The sequence below is a fragment of the Manis javanica genome, chromosome 15 (assembly GCF_040802235.1).
Source record: "Manis javanica isolate MJ-LG chromosome 15, MJ_LKY, whole genome shotgun sequence".
NCBI classification, from domain to species: domain Eukaryota; kingdom Metazoa; phylum Chordata; class Mammalia; order Pholidota; family Manidae; genus Manis; species Manis javanica.
Genome location: NC_133170.1, coordinates 42,916,913 through 42,935,565, shown reverse-complemented (window position 1 = coordinate 42,935,565; position 18,653 = coordinate 42,916,913). Strand labels below are relative to the sequence as shown.

At 38.1% G+C, this 18,653-nt stretch overlaps 1 protein-coding gene across 1 annotated transcript in view; it reads right to left on the bottom strand.

The window, feature by feature from the left end:
* Positions 1–18,653, bottom strand: part of KCNH8 (potassium voltage-gated channel subfamily H member 8) — a 350,458-nt gene that overhangs the window by 126,834 nt on the left and 204,971 nt on the right. The window contains exons 4-5 of the mRNA XM_036996268.2: positions 14,842–14,969; positions 9,672–9,912 (exon numbers count right to left, since the gene is read on the bottom strand). Of these exons, the coding sequence (XP_036852163.2) occupies positions 9,672–9,912; positions 14,842–14,969 (369 nt within the window). The remainder of the gene's footprint in view (positions 1–9,671; positions 9,913–14,841; positions 14,970–18,653) is intronic.

Genomic DNA, 18,653 nt, shown 5'->3' with positions numbered 1-18,653 from the left:
CCACCAGAGTGAATCACCTTTTTATTTACTATCATAGTCAATTCCCATCATGCTCACTTTCAAACATTCGACACCAATTTACTGAGTAGCTACTGTATACCAAACACCCAGAAATCCAATGTCATCATGCTTCTAAAAGTATGACCTTTATATCCAATGGCCCTACTTCTATCAGCTCTCTTGACACATTCCACTCCAGCAGTGGACATCATTTTGCCTGCAAGGCCAGGCTTAGGTAGATTGGTGAACAGGTGATTAACCACAAGCATGGCTTATCTCTTGATACCACTTTTGTAAGCTCATCCTCATCCCAGATGCTCAGCCCTCACGTCTCTCACCGACTCTCCTATCAACTTTTCTCCTCTGACCACACCTTCACATTTCATGACTTCTACAGACAAGCTCTGCTTCTCTTTGAAAATACACCAGAGCTGTCTTTCCAGCAGTCATGAAATCTTCTAGGCGGCTTGGATCAAGGCTGCCACAGCTCTTTTACTATCTGCTAAGAGTTTTTCATGCTTAGGCAAATTTCCCCAATCACTGTATAAGCTTCTCAAATATAGTGAGAACATCTTAGGTTTCTTTGATACACTTTCCATCACCCAAGCATGCTATCAGGTGTCCATCAAGCCTGTTTTTAATAATTCTTATTAGTTGATTGATAAGAAAACTTTCCAATTTCTTGGTGGTCAGCATGTCCAGCCAAGTTGAGGCTGCAGCAGCTCCTTGCTTCTCTATGTGTAAATAGGTTTTTCTTCCAGGGTTGTCATCCAGAGAGGAAAGGACTCCTGACAACCAGCTTTCAGGGTTGCTGAGCTCCTCCTATGCTCACCCCAGGGCATTGTTTGGAGTACGCGGGGGTCTTGACAAACTCTTGTCAATCTTTTGTACTTGCAAGGGGCTGTGCAAGGTGCCAAATTTGTGGGATGTTCCAGGCTACCTGCTGTTGGCTTAAAAGTACTCACTTGTTAACTCTAAAGTGGATTATATTATTTAAAAAAGAAAGAGCAGTCACCTGGGGAACCACATGAAAAAAAAAAAAAAAACCTACACAGGCCAGCCTGGAAATGAAGCTGTTGTTCAATTCAGTGAGCTACATTTCACATTTTGTTTATCTGAGTTATGGCAGTAGGTACATTAGTTTACTGTCTACTATGGGTCAGACACTGTATTAACTGGAGGAATGAGAGACATATATATATATTATCCAGTCCATGTCCTCTGGGAGTTCCTGGTTTTTTTATGGTATGTGTGTGTGTGGGGGGGAAGATAGAGAATTACGTAAGGTTGCAGAAGGAGGGAGGGAGACCACCGTAGAAGAAGTCAAAGATGATACTTCAAGAATGAAGAGAATTTGTGTAAAGAGGAGCTGAGAACATGGCTTGCCATTTTTTTTTTTGAAAGTAGAAAATACAAAGGATGTGAGGAAGGACACAGCTGAGAAAGCAAGGCATCCAACACTGCTGGAGCCACAGGAAGGAGGAGCAGGTGGTAATGCACAGAAGGCTGGAGATCCAGGGTCCAGACCATGGGGGTTTCTACCTATGTGGAAAAGCTGCCATGTGAAACCACTTGGGTGACATCATATCGGTCCTCAACAAATATTTAATGAATTTAATAATACATTATGAATGACAACTAGGCTCAGGTGACCATGTTTTCTGTCATCTATAATATTTAAACAACTTATCAATGTATCGAATATATGTTTGGTTTTAACATTTCTTTAAAATTTCATATATGGAAGTAGTGGAATTAGTCCAATGGGCAAATGCTCAATGCATGGATTGAAATGGGAAATATAAGCCATATAAACAATGCCATTTTTACTTGGAGACTATGACTTTTTTCTAATACTTCAAGAAAACATACTTGAAAACTTGAGAAGAGGAAAGAACAGTACAACATAGTTCATGTTTGGTAAGAGGCACTGGAAAAACCCTCACTGCTCTGCGATGTATTTCTAGATCAAGGATTCACAATTTTCTTCTGGGTTTCTAAATTTAGTAATATTCCATTCTTAATTTCTTTGTCTTGTTCAAAACTAGCACTATTGTTCCATATTTTATGAGCACAGGCTCCTCGTTCTTGTAGTCTATTTACAAGTAATAGCTAAGTCGTGGGGCAGCATCATTCTCTCACATGTGCTAAGACAATTTTCCTCCAAACGTGTCATCTCACAACAATTTCACATTTAAACATAATGAATTCAGGTACATTGTGAAATAAGTTTTGTGTTTGTCAGGCAAATACAATTGTTTTTCATATATATCTAATCTTCTAAGGAAAAAATAGGAAGAAATAACAATAATACAGTATTGGCAACATTATGTCATCTGAATTACTCCATTAAATGAAATGACTATAGTTTAAAAAAAAAATTCAGAACATGACAGGCACCTAGAACTTCTTACAATAGCTACTACTGTAAAAAATATTAGCAGAAACAAATTACATTTCACCTAGAGCTTCATTGGCTTAAATACATGCTCTAAGGCTAAGGTGGTTAAACAATAAAACTTTGAAAATGTGTTATAAGCTGCATATATTAATATTCTTTGGCCTAATAATTCCACTCTTCAAAATTCTAAATGTAAGGTAAGGTCTTTTGCATTTGATGTTCTTTTTGCCTTGGGTGTTCTTCATCAAAACATACAGTTAATTGTGTCCTTGCTTCACTTCCATCTTTATTAAATGCCAGGTTCTCAATTTGCTTCCCTGACCCTTTCATTTAAAATTGCAGCCCACTCATTCCCCCTTCTCTGCTTTCTTTTCTCCATTCAACCTACCACTATCTGACACTGAATATAAATGTTTGTCACCCATTAGACTATAAATCTTATGAGGGGCACAGTCTCTATTTGTCAAACTGTTCTAACTGTAACATCTAAAAGAGTGTGTGGTAAACAGGCATTCAGTATATGCATATTTGTTCAGTTGGTGAATAAACATCTTTTTCACAGAGATGTTCATTATGTTCTTTTATTTAAGTGACAAAAAATAAAAATCAACTGTGTAACAATACATGGTTAAGTTAACAGAATAGTTTGTTTACATGATAGAATGTTATGGAACTATGAAGTATTTATAAATATATAAAAATGTGGAGATATATTTAGATTAAAATATTATGTGAAAAATTTGCATAAAAATTCACATAAGGTCAAATCACATAAGATCACAACCATGTGAAAAAAAAATAGAGAGAAACAACAGCCAGAAAGACTTACAGACAAGCCGTGGTTGTCTTGGAATGGGTGAATGAAGGCCAGTGTTTTTCTCTACTGTCTTTTTCAGCATTTATATAGTTAGCATGGCCTATCCACAGAGGAGATATTAAACTAATCAAAAGAAAATACCTTGAAAATGTATTTTGTTGGTTTGTCAAAACATCGTCATTGAGCATGGTTTTGTTCAGAGCAAAGAATGGTGGAAATATTCAGAGCCATGGCTACGAATCCTATCTTGAGTTACTGTTATTAACAGATCCTATTGCTCAATCCAAGCTCAGTGTGGATGGTGGGGTGCATATGTGGGGGTATAAGGCTGTGTAGGTGTCCTTCCACTGCCACACCATGTTTGAAAGGTAGAGGGAGAACAGGAGGGAGGGTGTGCATATGGGAGTGGCAGGGAAAGAATAATGGGACAATGGAGGGAGAGAGGACAGGAGGAGGGGACTCAGACACTAAGAGAGAAATGAATGCTAACTGATCAAGGCTTCTAAACCCACAGTCCCAGACTACCAGGATGCACAAACCATTCAGCGGCTGAATTTATTTTCATTCCCTTATCACCTTGAAGTATCAAGTTTATTTATTCTTAGAAGTTTTTCCATTTATTTTCAGTATCCAAGTCTGTGTCTTTAATATTAGTCATTTAACTAAATGGGAAAATGACATATCTTTGCATTTTTCTGGAAAATGACTGTAAGGTGGGGTTTGCTTGTACAATGGAATAACAATAAAATAGCTACACTTTTTCTGGCTCTCCTGAGATACACATATTTTATTCTAACAGAAAAAGTCACCAAAGAATGCTGACGAGTTAAAGTCCTTCTACTGAGGCTTGAATTTCTGCTCGAGGGCAAGAGACTGCAGTAGAATGGTGTAAGCATGTTACTCCTCAGTCCCACATTAAATGGGAAAAGGCATATTTATAAAGATTGGGCATAATGAAGACAGGATTTGGGAAGAAGTTTTACAAGCAAACCTATGTTTAAAAACACTATTAGAAATTGAACACAGATCCAGTAAAATGACGAAGTTGTTGAATTAGAGGCACACCTCAGACACCCTAAAGCTGGTGATGAAGCCGTTAGCTGGTGACTTCCTTCTAGACTACGTTCCTGGAAGCCCAGCTTGTACCTTTGCATCTTCATCTAAGCTGAGCAGGACAAAAGTGGAGCTGAACAGCAGATCAGTGGTAAATGAATCTCCAGACACTTGTGTTTCTTAAAGAGATGTGGAATGTTCTGGTCTACCTTATTCCCATGATTGGGTCAATTTTCAGTATGTATTAAAAAGTACCAATTATCTGAAAACAGTGGATATTAAACTGGAGATAGGGGCTTGGTGACATTATTGACAATTCTCATCATTACTGACTGAGCAGTGAGTGAGTGTCTTTTCCTAATACAATTACCTCACTAAATCCTCACAATAATGCTGCCATTTTGTCCATTTTACAAATGGGTTTAGGGTTTTAGTCTAGTTTGGTCGGTGATTAGCTGGATCTTGGATAAATTTCTTCCTGTTTTTTTAACTTTTCCCTTATAGGTATAATGAAGTAATATACATTATACATATATATATTCATTATATAATACATATATATATTTCATAAGTTATAATAAAATATAATTATATCACAAGCCTCAATTATAAGGTTATAATACAAATTAAATTATATTTAGAAAAAGTTTCTGAGCAAAATTTGGTGATATGTATGTGAATAAAAGCATTGGTCAATAAAGCATTACAGACAAAAGGAGAAAGAAAGAAAATAATCAGAAATGTTGGAAGCATAAATACATGTTCATAAGAAATACTGCACTTAGAGGAATTCTGTTCATTAGCTGGGGCAAAGTCATTTGAAGATTCATAAATGGTGATCTAAAAGTACTAAATAAACACCAAATGATGGTAGTGCTGATTAATGAATTAAAATCAAACTTTCACCTTTGTAAAATATCCCCTGTGTGTGATATTGTGCCCGCTGTGAACCAGTGAACTAGAACTACCTCAGTTAACACAGAGTACAACTTAAAAGTAGAACACTGGGAAAAAATGCCTTTTGAATATGTATGAGGTGTTTGGGGTTGTCATAATATCTGGGGAGCATTGCTGGTGGGCTGGGGGGTAAGGATGCTAGATGTATAGCCCTGGACATCAAGGTTTATACAGTGTACAACTGTCTTCATCCCACACTACTCTCAAGTGTCCTTTTATGATTAGGATCAAGGTAGAATAAACAGAAAGTGTAACTGCTTAGACCTTTAGGTTTCTGAGGAATTCTTAGAGAAATCAAGTCAATCAGAGTTGCAGCTTTATGGCACATTCTGAGATTCTAAGCCTTTGTGACTGTAATATTGGATAAGAAGTATGTGCAAACCACTTCCTAGATAGGCTTAGAATGGAATAACAGGACAGGAGATTCTGTTTCTTTGGAAATGATTTATCTTTGAACCTCTGAAATGGCCCAGTGCAAGGAGTCACAGATGATAGAGCCATAATTTTGTCATGAGAATGATACAACTATCAGTAACAGGACGTGCAACTCCCAATGGTCCCAGTAACAGGAACATATGACATTGCCTGATAAGGAATCCAGAGGGCAACTTTCTCTCAAGTTACTGCTCTGCCGTCCACCTCTTCTCTCCTCTGTCTCTCCTGACGATTCAGGCTGCAGTAGTTACACACATTACATTCTTCCACTCACACACCAAGGGAAAGAAAGGAATAGGAACACAAATATTTTTCCCTTCTTTTCTTGTTTCAGGGGGAAAAAATGATTCCCAGGAAGCTCCCCCAGCAACGTCTCTTTGTACTTTATTGGACAGAATGGTCACATACCTCTGCACTGGCGATTGGCTCATGGGGAGGGACCTCCACTAGTTTAGAACACTCAATTCATGCCCTGGGTCTGGGCCACTGCTGTCTGCACAAAACTGGGGTTTTTGGGTTTATAGTAAGGAAGTGGGAGAAGTGGTTGTTAGACCCTTTGGATATACTACAGTTTTACTATGACAATTTCAGAGTTCAAGGTATTCATTTCTGTATTCATAGAAAAAGACAAGGAAGTTGGCACTTGTTTCTCTCTTTTTCTACCTCATTGCTATAAATAAAAGAAAGCCAGTTGAATGGAGTATTCTTCAAAAAACGGAATATTGATTATGAACTCAAGAAACCTAATCCAACAACCAGGGGACCTGAGTCTGCCATCAGTCCCTTACAGGGTCCTGGGCATATCGTAAGGGCTCAGTTTCCCATCTATAACATAAGAAAGATTGGATTAGATAGATTACCAATAGGTCACTTCTCATTTTAAGTTTCCATAAGGCTTTGAATCAGCAGCTAAATTATATGTGATAGTTTTTAAAGTAAAAGTAATCTTAATAGCCACTTTGTAATGTATAGCCAAACCTTGTGCCCTGTTGATACTAAAGAACTAGTGTGGCTTACAAACAATTTATTTTAAGACAGAGAGTAGTTAGGGGAGACTCAAGCTCACCATTCATATTTCTGTGTTGGCTAGCATAATTACACTCAGATACTGTTTTTACAGTGACTCTATCAGGAAAGAATGTTTTTAAGTACATCTTCCCAAAAGAGTGTTGCTAGGTGGTCTAAGGAGGAATGAGTCCTGAGGTCAAAATTACTTTAGGAGATTCCAGATTAATCACAGTGAAACAGATTCCTTTATTGCTGAATTTCTCAGAGGATTTATAATGTGAAAGTGCTTTGTGAATCTCCAAAAGAGACATATTCTCCCCCAGCTTTGATTTTGACTATATATTCTTTTCTCATGGAACATTTAATTTTCTTCCACTTGCTTTTTTTCCCATTGATTATTAAGAAAACAATCGTATCACTTTACATCTGGACAGAGTGGCACAAACAGGAAATATTGTGAAAGCATCATTTTTTTCTATTTGGAACCTTCCCTTCCCAAACCTCTTTTTAAACTAGTTTTCAACAATTCTGACCCTGTTGATTATAAGATAACAATTTAATAACACCATTCTATGAATAGAAAACAAATAGGGTTTAATTATACATATGGATTTTACCACACATACCAATTTAATAAATGTTAAGTGGTAAAACGCTGCTTTAGTATCATAAAAAGACAGTATTACAGACAATACACTTTCCTATTCCTAGTATTTTAGCTTATTTCTCAATGATTATTTGTAGGCTGCTTTTGTGAAATATGTCATAGAATAAAGGTTCTAGGAAACATCCTTTGATAAATTTTAGTTAGAACTGTTTTCCCAAATACGTTATAATAAATTGTAGATATGTTTAAACTTATTTAAAATAAGAAAAGACAGGAGGATAGCATTAGGAAAGAGCAGGAAAGTTTTCCCTGCTTATAAAAATAAAAATTCCTGCCCTGGAGTCACACTAAAACTGTTAGCAAACTGAAGTCTCAAATTCTAAAGTAATCTTTGGGGATGTTAAACTGAATAGAAACTGGGCTGGGTTTCCTTTTTTTTTTTTGTCATGCAGCTAGTAAGGGGTGGGTATTGACTACCTAGAGGAACATCTTTCTGCCTGGAACCCAGTAGAAATGGCAGTAAGAAAGAACATAGATTTAGAGGCAACTATCAGGGGACATGCCAGACTCTGTTGGTTTAGTAGAGGAAGCAGTCTAAGAAAGAAAGAGATAACGATGTATACAATATCTTTCTCATAGATGTCATTTCTGAGCATAAATAAGTCATCAACTGCCAGTGAGCATGTAGTACCAGAAGTGGTTTCTAAGCCCTTTTAATTTCAAATATCTAAGAACCAGGAGGAGTGGAGAAGAAAGTTCAAGGTATAAACTTGTCCCTATGACAGTTTTAAATAATAATAATATAGAATATGGAATGTTGTTAAGTAGAAACTCAGGCTTAGACATGTTACTGAGGACTTGACCAAGGCATGGGGAGTCTTTCTAGAGTGCTAATCTGTGTGTGTTTGAAAGAAGACATCACAGGTTAGCAAAGTGCAAGGATGTAAAACCACCATGGACTGGCGTATGGACACATTCAATGTGGCTACGGTTTTTATTTTAAGTTCTTTTTCAAACTGGAATTTGTTATTGTCCATTTAACAGTCATTTAATATTCCTGTATGGTTATACCTTTCCACTAAGGAATAGTTTAAGTAAAAAAAGAAAGAAAGAAATTCCCTTGAGTTTGTAGTCGTAATCAAGCTACCTAACTAGACAACATTGCCATCTAGTGGCCTAAATTTACTAAAGCCACCATTTTTGGGGTGGGAACAGGGGTCCTAATGTAACTCTGAGGGGTGTGCCCAGCAAATGCAATGTTAGTAGTGGTGCCAAAGCTACACCAAGAGCATACAAACGACTCACCCAGAGTAAGCACATGCTGACATTCACAGACAACCCACTCGAGCCCCAAAGCTTTACCAGTTCCACAGAAATAAAGGTACCACCACCAATGAAATGAGATTTGATCCGCCACACTTACTATTTTCTTTCTCTTTGAACTTTTAAGATCTGTTTCTCATTCTCTTGTTCACCTTCCTGCTTGAAAACATTTTCCAAACATTCTCTCATCTTTACAATAAGGATGTTGCCCCGTAAGGTAGTGACCAGGAAAAAAGCCGGTATCAGGTTCCTAATGATGGTTAAGAACTCCACAGAGATAAATGAAAGGTACAAGGGACATTTCTGTATTATCATTGTAATTTCCTGTAAATCTAAAAAAAAAAAAAAAAAGAAGAGACTCCACAGGGAGTCAATCTAATCCTTAATGGAGATCTAGAACCCTTAGAATGAGCAAGCAAGGGTCTAAACAAGATTTAGGGGCCAGGAAAATAGAAAAAAAGGCTCACAAGAATTAGGCAGAGGCAGCTTCAGAGGAATTTCCCAATATTCTAGCTATAAATACTCTTATTAAGCGAACATGCCTTGATGCTGCCGCTTCTTAAGTTGCAATCAGATCCTCATTGCATGTCCTGATTGACTGGAAGACTTAAATAATCCTTTGCTTCTGCAAAACTGCCACCCATGTCAACGGCCATCAGAATGCAGAAACAGCAAGGAAGGGCAGGGAAAACCATGCCCAGGACTGGACCCCTGTCCGAACACCACTAGTGGAGTTTTTGCGAAGCCTCATCTTTGACCTTGCACAGCTAAAATTGTGTAATAGTACAAACAAAACAGCCATTAAGTCTTTTTAGACCACTTTTGGCAAAATAAGGATATAATACAAAATCTGGGTTTAGATCTGTTTGAATTAAGAAATGGTGAGAAAGCTGGAAGAGACATTTTCAGAAATCAAAAATTCAGAAAAATGTGTGCTTCTCCAAAATGTGCATCAGAGGCTGAGTCACGCCCATGCAAATGGCTCTTAGTTCAAATTTGTGTCAGGAAAATATGGAATACACTTGCTTCCCCTATGCAAATCCCCCAGGAAAGCCAGTGCCACTTCTTACCTATGATAAAAAGAATCTCCACCGCAATGTCACTGACTGTGGTGCTCCGCGTTGTGGACAGGTCATCGTTGCCAATAAAGCAAACGTTGTAAGGTACGGTCACGGCAACATAAAACGTCGCCAATAGAATAAGCCAGTCCCAGCCAGCTTTAAAAGTGCTAAAATGCAAAAGTATGAATTTGGACTTTTTTGCATCAGAAACTTTATACTCCGGAAATGCTGGTTTATCTACAAAAACATTCTGTGAATAAAGACAAAAAGGAGAGAAGGGAGACATACCATTAGACAGAAGGATCAGACAGCCTTAAACACACTCTCTTGTGGAGGATCGTTCATACATATGATACCAATGTATCTCACAGTGACATTCAGAAGTTGGTGACACAAAAAGTAGAGATGTATATACTAAAATGGAGTAGTAGTCTTTGTTACAAGAAATGGGAATATGCAAAGTTTAATCAGTTGAATGCTAAGTGAGAAATCCAGATTTTGCTCATTAAGCATAAAAAAAGTATTACCTAATGTATAACCTGAAAATATCCACAGTTGCAAATATAATCCTACACAGATTATAAACACAAAGATACATTCACATTCTAATTATCAGGGGCACATTCCCTGTATTTATAGGTTTAAGATGACAGTCATTATTTAAAGAATGTGTTTGATCTGAAATTCTTCTTATATTAACAAAGGCACCATTTATTTTTTCTAGAAGGGATAGTTATATGATCAACATTCTATTTTAACAGCTGTTACATTTCTTTCAAAATATAACCAGGTTGTGCTGTTTGTATTTTTGCATTGTGAAGTTTCAAGCTGGGAACCCAAATCTCATAACCTTGATTGACATGGCTTTATCCTGACACTAGCTAGCCGTTGTTTAGGACAAAGTGAGAAGCAGTTATGTAAGAGTCATGGGAGGAGAAAGGCAATGTTCACTGTGCAGCAGATTAAATGCAGAATAGCTGGAGTCTTTATGACCGCAAAAGCACTTCACATTGAAAGCGGTCCAAATGGACAAACAAGTCTCCTCGTTGCCATGAGACAGAGGGAGGCCCAACAATAGTGTGATTGGAATTTGACAAGCTTATGACCAGATATTTGCAGGCCTCACTTGACCTCAATTAATGAGAAATACAAGATAGGTAATGGAAACTTAAATTTGAAAGTGAACTTGAATTGAGTGAAGGGCAAATTAATGTGGTGTGTTTAGGGATTCCTGAAGGCATTGAGGATTCAAGAAAGGTTCAGAGCAACAGGAACACCGAGCCCTTTAGTGGTGACTATCAGTGACCAAATATTTCTGCTCCCTAATATTAATTATACCCCCTTCTCTTGCTTCTGTCCTTGGTAGGCATGCCCAGCACATGTTTTCACTTCCTGTTAATAGTCTCATTCTCACTCAACCCACATAGGCACCTCACAGTGCCAGGATTTCATGGTGAGGAGCTGCTTCACTACTTCCAGAAGGTTCTTTGATGCCCATCTGCCACTGCGTCTATGTTCCATTCAGTTCCCTGATACTTGGCCATCTTCTTTTGCCTTGTTCTCTGGTTTCTAGAACAAGTTCCAAAGGTGGACTTTGGCATAAAATGGAGGAGGAGAATGAAGTACACCAGTGGGGATTCTCTCTCAAGTCTAGACTGGTGCTTTGGGGAAGAGAGAATTAGGCTCCATTAGTATCAATACCTTGAAGTTGATAAGCACATGCATTTACAATAGGACATGATGGATTCTAATATAAATTCTTTTCAAATTTAAGACAAAACAAGAAGTCATAGAGGAAGACCTCAATTTCAATCCAAATGAGTCTTTTCTTATCATGTTACAGAAATTAAAATTTTACCCTGTTCAAGGGAGAAGCCAGCTCTTGGAGACAGGAATGGGGAAAACTCAAAAAGTAAAGTACTTTCTTAGGATTATGCTGATCACATGAAGCATTCGTGATGTTGATGCACAAGGTCAGAAATGTATAAGTCATCTCCGCAAGTCAGAAAATAAATCACACTATTTCATTTTTATAGGTTACTTAAAACATAATACTTAACATTATTTAAAAAGATACAGAGAATTCAATACATCTTAGATTACATTTAACTGGTGCAAAGTTTTTAACTCAAATCCTGCATGTAATCACCTGAGAAAAAGTAGATGCCCCAATCTTCCCACACTGTATTTGTAAAGTTTTTCAAAAACCTTTTGCGTGGGAGAAAAGTTCTTATAATTGGAAAGTATGTTTTTAGTAAGTAGGGGGAAATTAGACATACTATTGATAATCCTAGAACATACAGTTTGCCTAAAGAATAATATAACCAACTATTCTCAATTTTAGTTATATATTATTTATTAACTTTGAAGCACATTGTTTAGTTCCAATGGTGTTTTAGCTGTTCAACCTCAACCCCAAGAATCGTTGAAGCATAATGGTGAAGATCAAGCCTAATTAAGGTAACTGTTTACTAAATCATTGTTCAAACATTTCTTTGAAACTAACTTCGGAATGAGCAAAGGGATAGGAAAATGTTCCTGAAGTCCGTACACCAAGTAACCCCAGTAGTATATGCTTTGCAGGACCAGTATCTGTTGCTGGTAATGTTTGGGCATTTAGAGCACTCTTCTCTCAAGCTCCCGAGGCTCTAAGGTGACCTATACACTGCTTTATGTTGGAGACACCGTAGCATCCCAATGTCATTTAATAAAGCAACAGATGGAAGAAAGCAGAAAATAAGCACCTTTTCCAAGCTGTACCAGGCAAAGTTAGAACCAATACTCCAACGTGTTACACCCTGATTCCCAAAACTTATGGTTGGCCTAATGAGTGCATTTGTCTATGGATGAAGCATATATTCCAATCCCACAGAACTGTACCTGAGAAGCAGCAAGGAAGGGGCAAAAACAGTGGCTTTGAGTCGAAAATCCCCAGCTGGGTCTCACTTCTGCTGCTTTTCCTTTTGAGGTCTTAGTAAGTTGTTTTTTTCCATTATTAAAATGGAACCAATTAAAGTCACATCTAGTACTGGTTTACTGTACTAATCAAGTAATATGACATAATAGAATATATCTGCAAATAGCAAATAGCTACAAAAATATAGAGAATTGTTTTTCTGTGTATGTATATGAAAGTTACAACCAGAATTCCCCAAAGATCAATTATTTAACTAGTAAATTACCCAGATCATCTTTTTCTTTTCTTCCTTCTCTCTTCCGGCTGTCTCTGAGCCACTGTCTCGGCTCTCCTTGAAGGAGGAGCTTGTGAACAGGGCCAGTCCTAATTCCACACTCACTTTTAAAAGGAAGATGTCTGCTGTATTGCCAGAGCCACTGTGTGATTAGACATCCTTAATTTTTATGAATTATTTTAATGCTCCTTCCTGATTTTGTACTTTTTAAATGATTGTCAATTTACAAATTAGCTAAGAGATGGGAATTAGGACTTGTTAAATCACATTTTAAAGCCCTGTTCTGTACTTTGTTGAATTTAATGGGAAAAACAGCATGTTCTTCAAATGCACGTTGAAACTCAGTAGTACTTGCTATGTTTAAATGATTCTTAACCAAAGCTGAAAGACTGTGTCAGCTTTCAGCATTACAGAATTTCGGTCTAATATTTATTTAGGTGCTTTGCTGGTTAACTTGCATAGAATCAAGGGCAGATGTGGTTACCTTTGTTTCTTCCTAGAATTTGTTTACTGTCACTAAGGCCCACTGGGTAACTGAAGGGTGATATAAACAGGAACCGGGTGGGGGGGGGGGTTCCATAGATCAGGTGCACTGTTTCAAGTCTATCCCTGGACTCTCAGGAAATCAATGTGATATTAAGGCAAAGGGATCCATCCAAAATATGTATGTTAAGTCAGGACAGACTAAGCAGGTTGTGACTCTTTACAGCAGTGCACGACAGATCACCAGCTAGGGTGGTGGTCCTGGAGCACAAATGGATCAAAAGAGCTTGATCTGCCTTCCAGAGAGGAATCACACTCTGAAAGCAGAACCAGATATGTAGCCTTTCACACTAGATCTTGCTCCACACCAGAGCTCATGCATCCATCTTTATTTACTAAAATCAGCTAAGTCTGATGCATGACTATTTTATCAAAGCATTTGCATGTCATATTAGGTAGTCTTGTTGAGTTTTTCATGTAAAAAGTAAGATAACAAAAAATCTCCCTCATGTCCCTAACTCCAGAACTTCTGGATCTTATAACGATTCCAAAATAGCTCTGGTTGTTTGACGTTACTTTTTCTAATGTCACTGGTAAGTTAGACCCTAAGTATTTATGTCTGCCACCCAATCTCTCTCACACACACAGACACACACACACACACACCTCAGCCAAAACTGTGTTCTGAAGATTCCACAATGCAAATTAGTGACATTACCATCATTTGAAAAATTATCTTTGAGTATCTACAACTGAACAGACATACTTCTGGGTTTCTTGTGAAGTCTCTTAGTGCTAAGAACAAATTATAAAATTAAGCATGAAATCCTGGATGATGTATGTCATGTTAAACTGCAAAGAATCCACTTTTATAAGCACAGGTATTGGCTGTGGCTTTTGACAGATAAGCACCAGGTTTCAGAAAGCAGCCTTAGTGTAATTTACTAAGTATGACTTTTTACAGAACTGTATAGTGAGTGGACGGCATGTAATTTCAAATCCAATGTTCCACAATGTGAAATTTCCAACTGTATTTTGTATACGATGTAAATTTTCAAGTGGGGTAATGATTTTGATTTGTTTATGGTCCTCCTGGATAAAAGCATTCAGGGAAATGAGATGAAGTGCAAAATACATGGAACCAAAATTAAATTTGAGAAATTTTAACCAACAAACTATGAATGTGTAATATGACTTGCTGCATCATCTTGTTCATAAAATGTAACCAGTATGTCCCCATTTGCCGTGTCCCTAGTACCATATTGTACTGACTGCAATAATATTCTAATCTCTATGCCGTGATAACACTATGATTAAGCACTTTTATTAAAGAAATGCCTCATGACTGCTGACCTTTTCCAGTGTGTTCTTTATAGGAAAGCACAAGCCAAAGTGGGAAAAAGTACATCTAGGAAAGCCAATAAATAATTGGAGCCTTTCTTTAGCAAGTCAAATATTGCCACCAGGGGAAACTAGCATTCATAGTGTACACACATACCACCTACATTATTTATTTTCAATTTGTTCTTTTCTCTTCTTTGCAGGTGCCCAGAGATGTGATAAAGGACCGCTCGGCTCCGTCTCCGGGCTGAGTCAAAGTGGGTCCCCGCTCTTGATCTTCCTTTGACTTTGTCTGGGGGAAAATGAAACTCATTAAGCACCAATGAATACATCATTTCATTCCAAAAAAGTCAAGTTTTGACAGTTCCCTTAACTGCACCCTATTAACTGTATTAATTCTTAAAATTAAAGTAAAACATACATGAGCATAGAGGAACTTTCAAACAGTCAGGGAAGCATTAAATAAAAGTCTTATACCTTCTTTCCCCTATTTCACAATCCCTAATATGACTCCTAACATTTCTTTCTTGACTTTTTTCCAGAAAAAAATATCTATACATACCCTCTATCCATATTTATAGTTATTTTGCTTTGCATAATTGGATGTTTACAGTAAAAACTGTACATACTACTTTTTACATATCAAAATAATTTTGAATAATTCTAGATATGCACAGTAGAGTTCTCTCAGAATTTTTTTAATAGCTAAGAACATACCATGTTAAGGATATAACTAGCCCTATTTATTTTACTATTCTCCATTATGCACCATTAGATTTACTCAGGATTTTTAAAAAGTCTTGTGTAAATAATCCTGCAATGAAAATTTTTGAACACATAATACTTTGCCTTGGTGCCAGAATGTTCAGTAAATAAATTACTAGAAATGGAAATATACATTTAAAATTTTGGTATATATATTTCAAGTTTTATTCTAGCAATACACACCCCCAACAATAGAGAATGGATGTGTGTGCTTCACCACACACACATCAAAATCATGAAACATAAAATCAGTGCTGCCTAACAATATGGTAGTTAAAAAATGCCACGTTATTATTTGAATTTGCATTTTAGAAATTATGAATGACAACAAGCATTCATTTAAATATTTATTATCTATTTCCATTTATTTTTTTATGAAGTCTACTCATATTACTTTTGCCAGTTTTGAAGTTAAGCTGGCACTCTATTTGTAAGAGCTTATTGTATACTAATTGCCATTTTCTTGTCATATATGCTGCCAGGAATGCTTCTATTTTGTTACTTGACTTGGGTTTTTATATATGGAGTATAAAATTTAGAAATGTTTATGTTGTCAGACTTATCAATGTATACATTTGTGGTGTCTAGACCTTATGTCCTGCATAGCCAAACTGTCTTCATTCAAAAAATATATTTAAATATCTGTTTCCTTCCAACATCTTTTTGTCTTCACTTTTTTTACTTTTAACATTTACATTTTTATCATGGTGAGAATTTCATAATGTATATAAATTGTCAAATTGCTATGTTGCATACCTGAAATGATAATATTACACATTACCCATACTTCAACAAAAGAAGAGAATATGAAAAAAAAAGTCTTTACTCTAATTGGACTTTATTTCGGTAAAATTAGGTAGGATCCAGCTATTTCATTTTCTTTCCAAAGGGCTATTGTCCAAGAGAAATAAATTAATTGATTTATATATATGAAGTTAAGAATCATTTAATATTTATTTGGTCAGTCAGCATACAATTTCATCCTAAATTAACTGCATCTATAATATAATGACTGTAAAATATAAAAATTAAAAACAGTCTTTATGTAAGTTTCATCATCAGTCTCTATAGTATCATAAAGGTTGTTTGATTCCTATCCTTCATAAAAATGATTGGTTTGGTTGCTACACTGGGGAAATCATGTAACTATTATTGATGGCTACTGTGGTGTTGGCCCTATTCCAAATCCTGAGTATTTATTTTTTCAATTAATCCTCATAAATATCCATTATTCTCCTCCACTTACAGATGAGAAAATGGAAAGGTCTAGTACCATGTCATATGATCATACATCTTAGTAAGGAGTAGAGGCAGGACATGAAGCAAGACTGGTCTGAAGTCTACCCATTCACACAGAGCACCACGTCCCGTGACTTCAATCAATGCTCAGAAATACTGCTGGGTTTTGAGTGTCACATAGACTAATGTGTATCATTCTCCCTGCCCATCTCAGCTTGGACTTCTAGTTTTTTAAGGTCTTTAACCACACCCAATTCCCACTCCACCCTGGGATATTTTTAATGCTGTTGTAACCACTGCAGAAAATAGGATGTTTTATTCACTGCAAAAGTCTAATGTGATATTGTGTGTTTTTTAATTGTTCATCTTTTGCTTCATAGTTTGTGTAAGGCTGAGAGCACTGACGGAAGGAGCAAGCACGTCTGACCCTGATGACGTGTCAAAGTCCCTGGCTGCTGCCCCCTCCCATGTTGGACCCTGATGACGTGTCAAAGTCCCTGGCTGCTGCCCCCTCCCAACCTGAAAAATGCGCCTTACGTTAGCCAATCCTCGCATCGCTGTAAATCTAAGCTCTGCCTCCCCCTGCCTTCTTTAAAAACTCGCTGCCTGTCTGCTTAAGCGTGCAAATTCCCCAGCCTCTATTTCTGTAGACTGGGGAAATCTCGCTGGGGTGTTTGCATTCAAATAAACTACCTGGCCTTTTGTTGCCTCTCTTCGCCTGCTTATTTCGGCTAGAATTTATCTTACATTTGGCACCGAAACCTGGGAAGGAGTGTGAGTGTGGGGCCCTGACCGGCCACTGGCAGCCCTGCCCCCTCCTTCCCCAACCCGGGACCTCAGCCTGCTCTCCAGTGCATGGACTATTTTCTGGTGAGTCCCTCAGTTTCCCCCAGTCTGCTTCCCTTCCTGACTCCGTTTCACCTGGTCCATCCGAAATCGTAGCTATGTCCAGGTCTGGGTATTCAGCCCATCCGTTGCGAGTATCCAGGATACCTGCCCCTGGCCCTGCGGTGGGGAGACATCCCTCACCCAGGCTCCCAGGCCGTCTCCCCTGACTTGGTGCACTTGGGATGCTAGGCACTCCTCTCAGTGGGATTTTTTTTTGGGAAGTGGGCGCAGACATGGGGAACCAGTCCTTGAAAGCAGAGGCTCAGACCCCACTGCGGTGTCTCATTTCTAATCTGGCTACTCTATATTTGTCCCGGGAAATTCACAAACAGAAGTTAGTCTTCCTTTGCTCTCAGGCCTGGCCTCAGTATCCCTTGGACAATCAATCTCGCTGGCCCCGAGTGAACTTTTGATTTTGGCCTCCTCACTGACTTAACTAATTATTGCCACCGAGGCGGAAAGTGGAGTGAAATCCCATATGTGCAGTCCTTTTGGACTTTGTGCACCCGTCCCGATCTATATGTTAAGTGTTCTCCTTCCCAAGTTTTGTTGGCCCAGGTCTCCGCCAAAGACCGCTGAGCTCTACCACTCCTATTACTGGGAGGCTCTTCTCTGACGGACTCGGTGGAGGATCTCGGCTACCCCCCTTCCAGCTCCTCCAGGCCCACCCTGGGGGTCAGCTCCCTTCCTCATTGTTCATGTCCTCCATCTTGTTCTCCTTCTCTCCTCCACCTTGCTCTCCTTCTCTTCCGGTCTCTCCTCCATCTTGTTCTCCTTCTCTTCCAGTCTTGCCACCATTTTACTCCACAGGTGCTGACTCCACTTCGGATAAAACTCCCCCATATCCTAGTCCCCTGCCTTCAAGTTCTGCACCAATTCCCAGGTTGTATCCCCCACTACGAAAGTTGCCTCCTCCATCCCCTCCTCCAAATCCACCACCGTCTTACTCGCCACAGCTGGTGCCCAAATGGTTTAGCCCTCCTGTAACTCACTCTAAGTCACAGCGGTCTCAAGCCCACGTGATAGCTCCTCTAAGAGAGGTAGCAGGAGCTGAAGGAGTGGTGCAAGTTCATGTTCCCTTTTC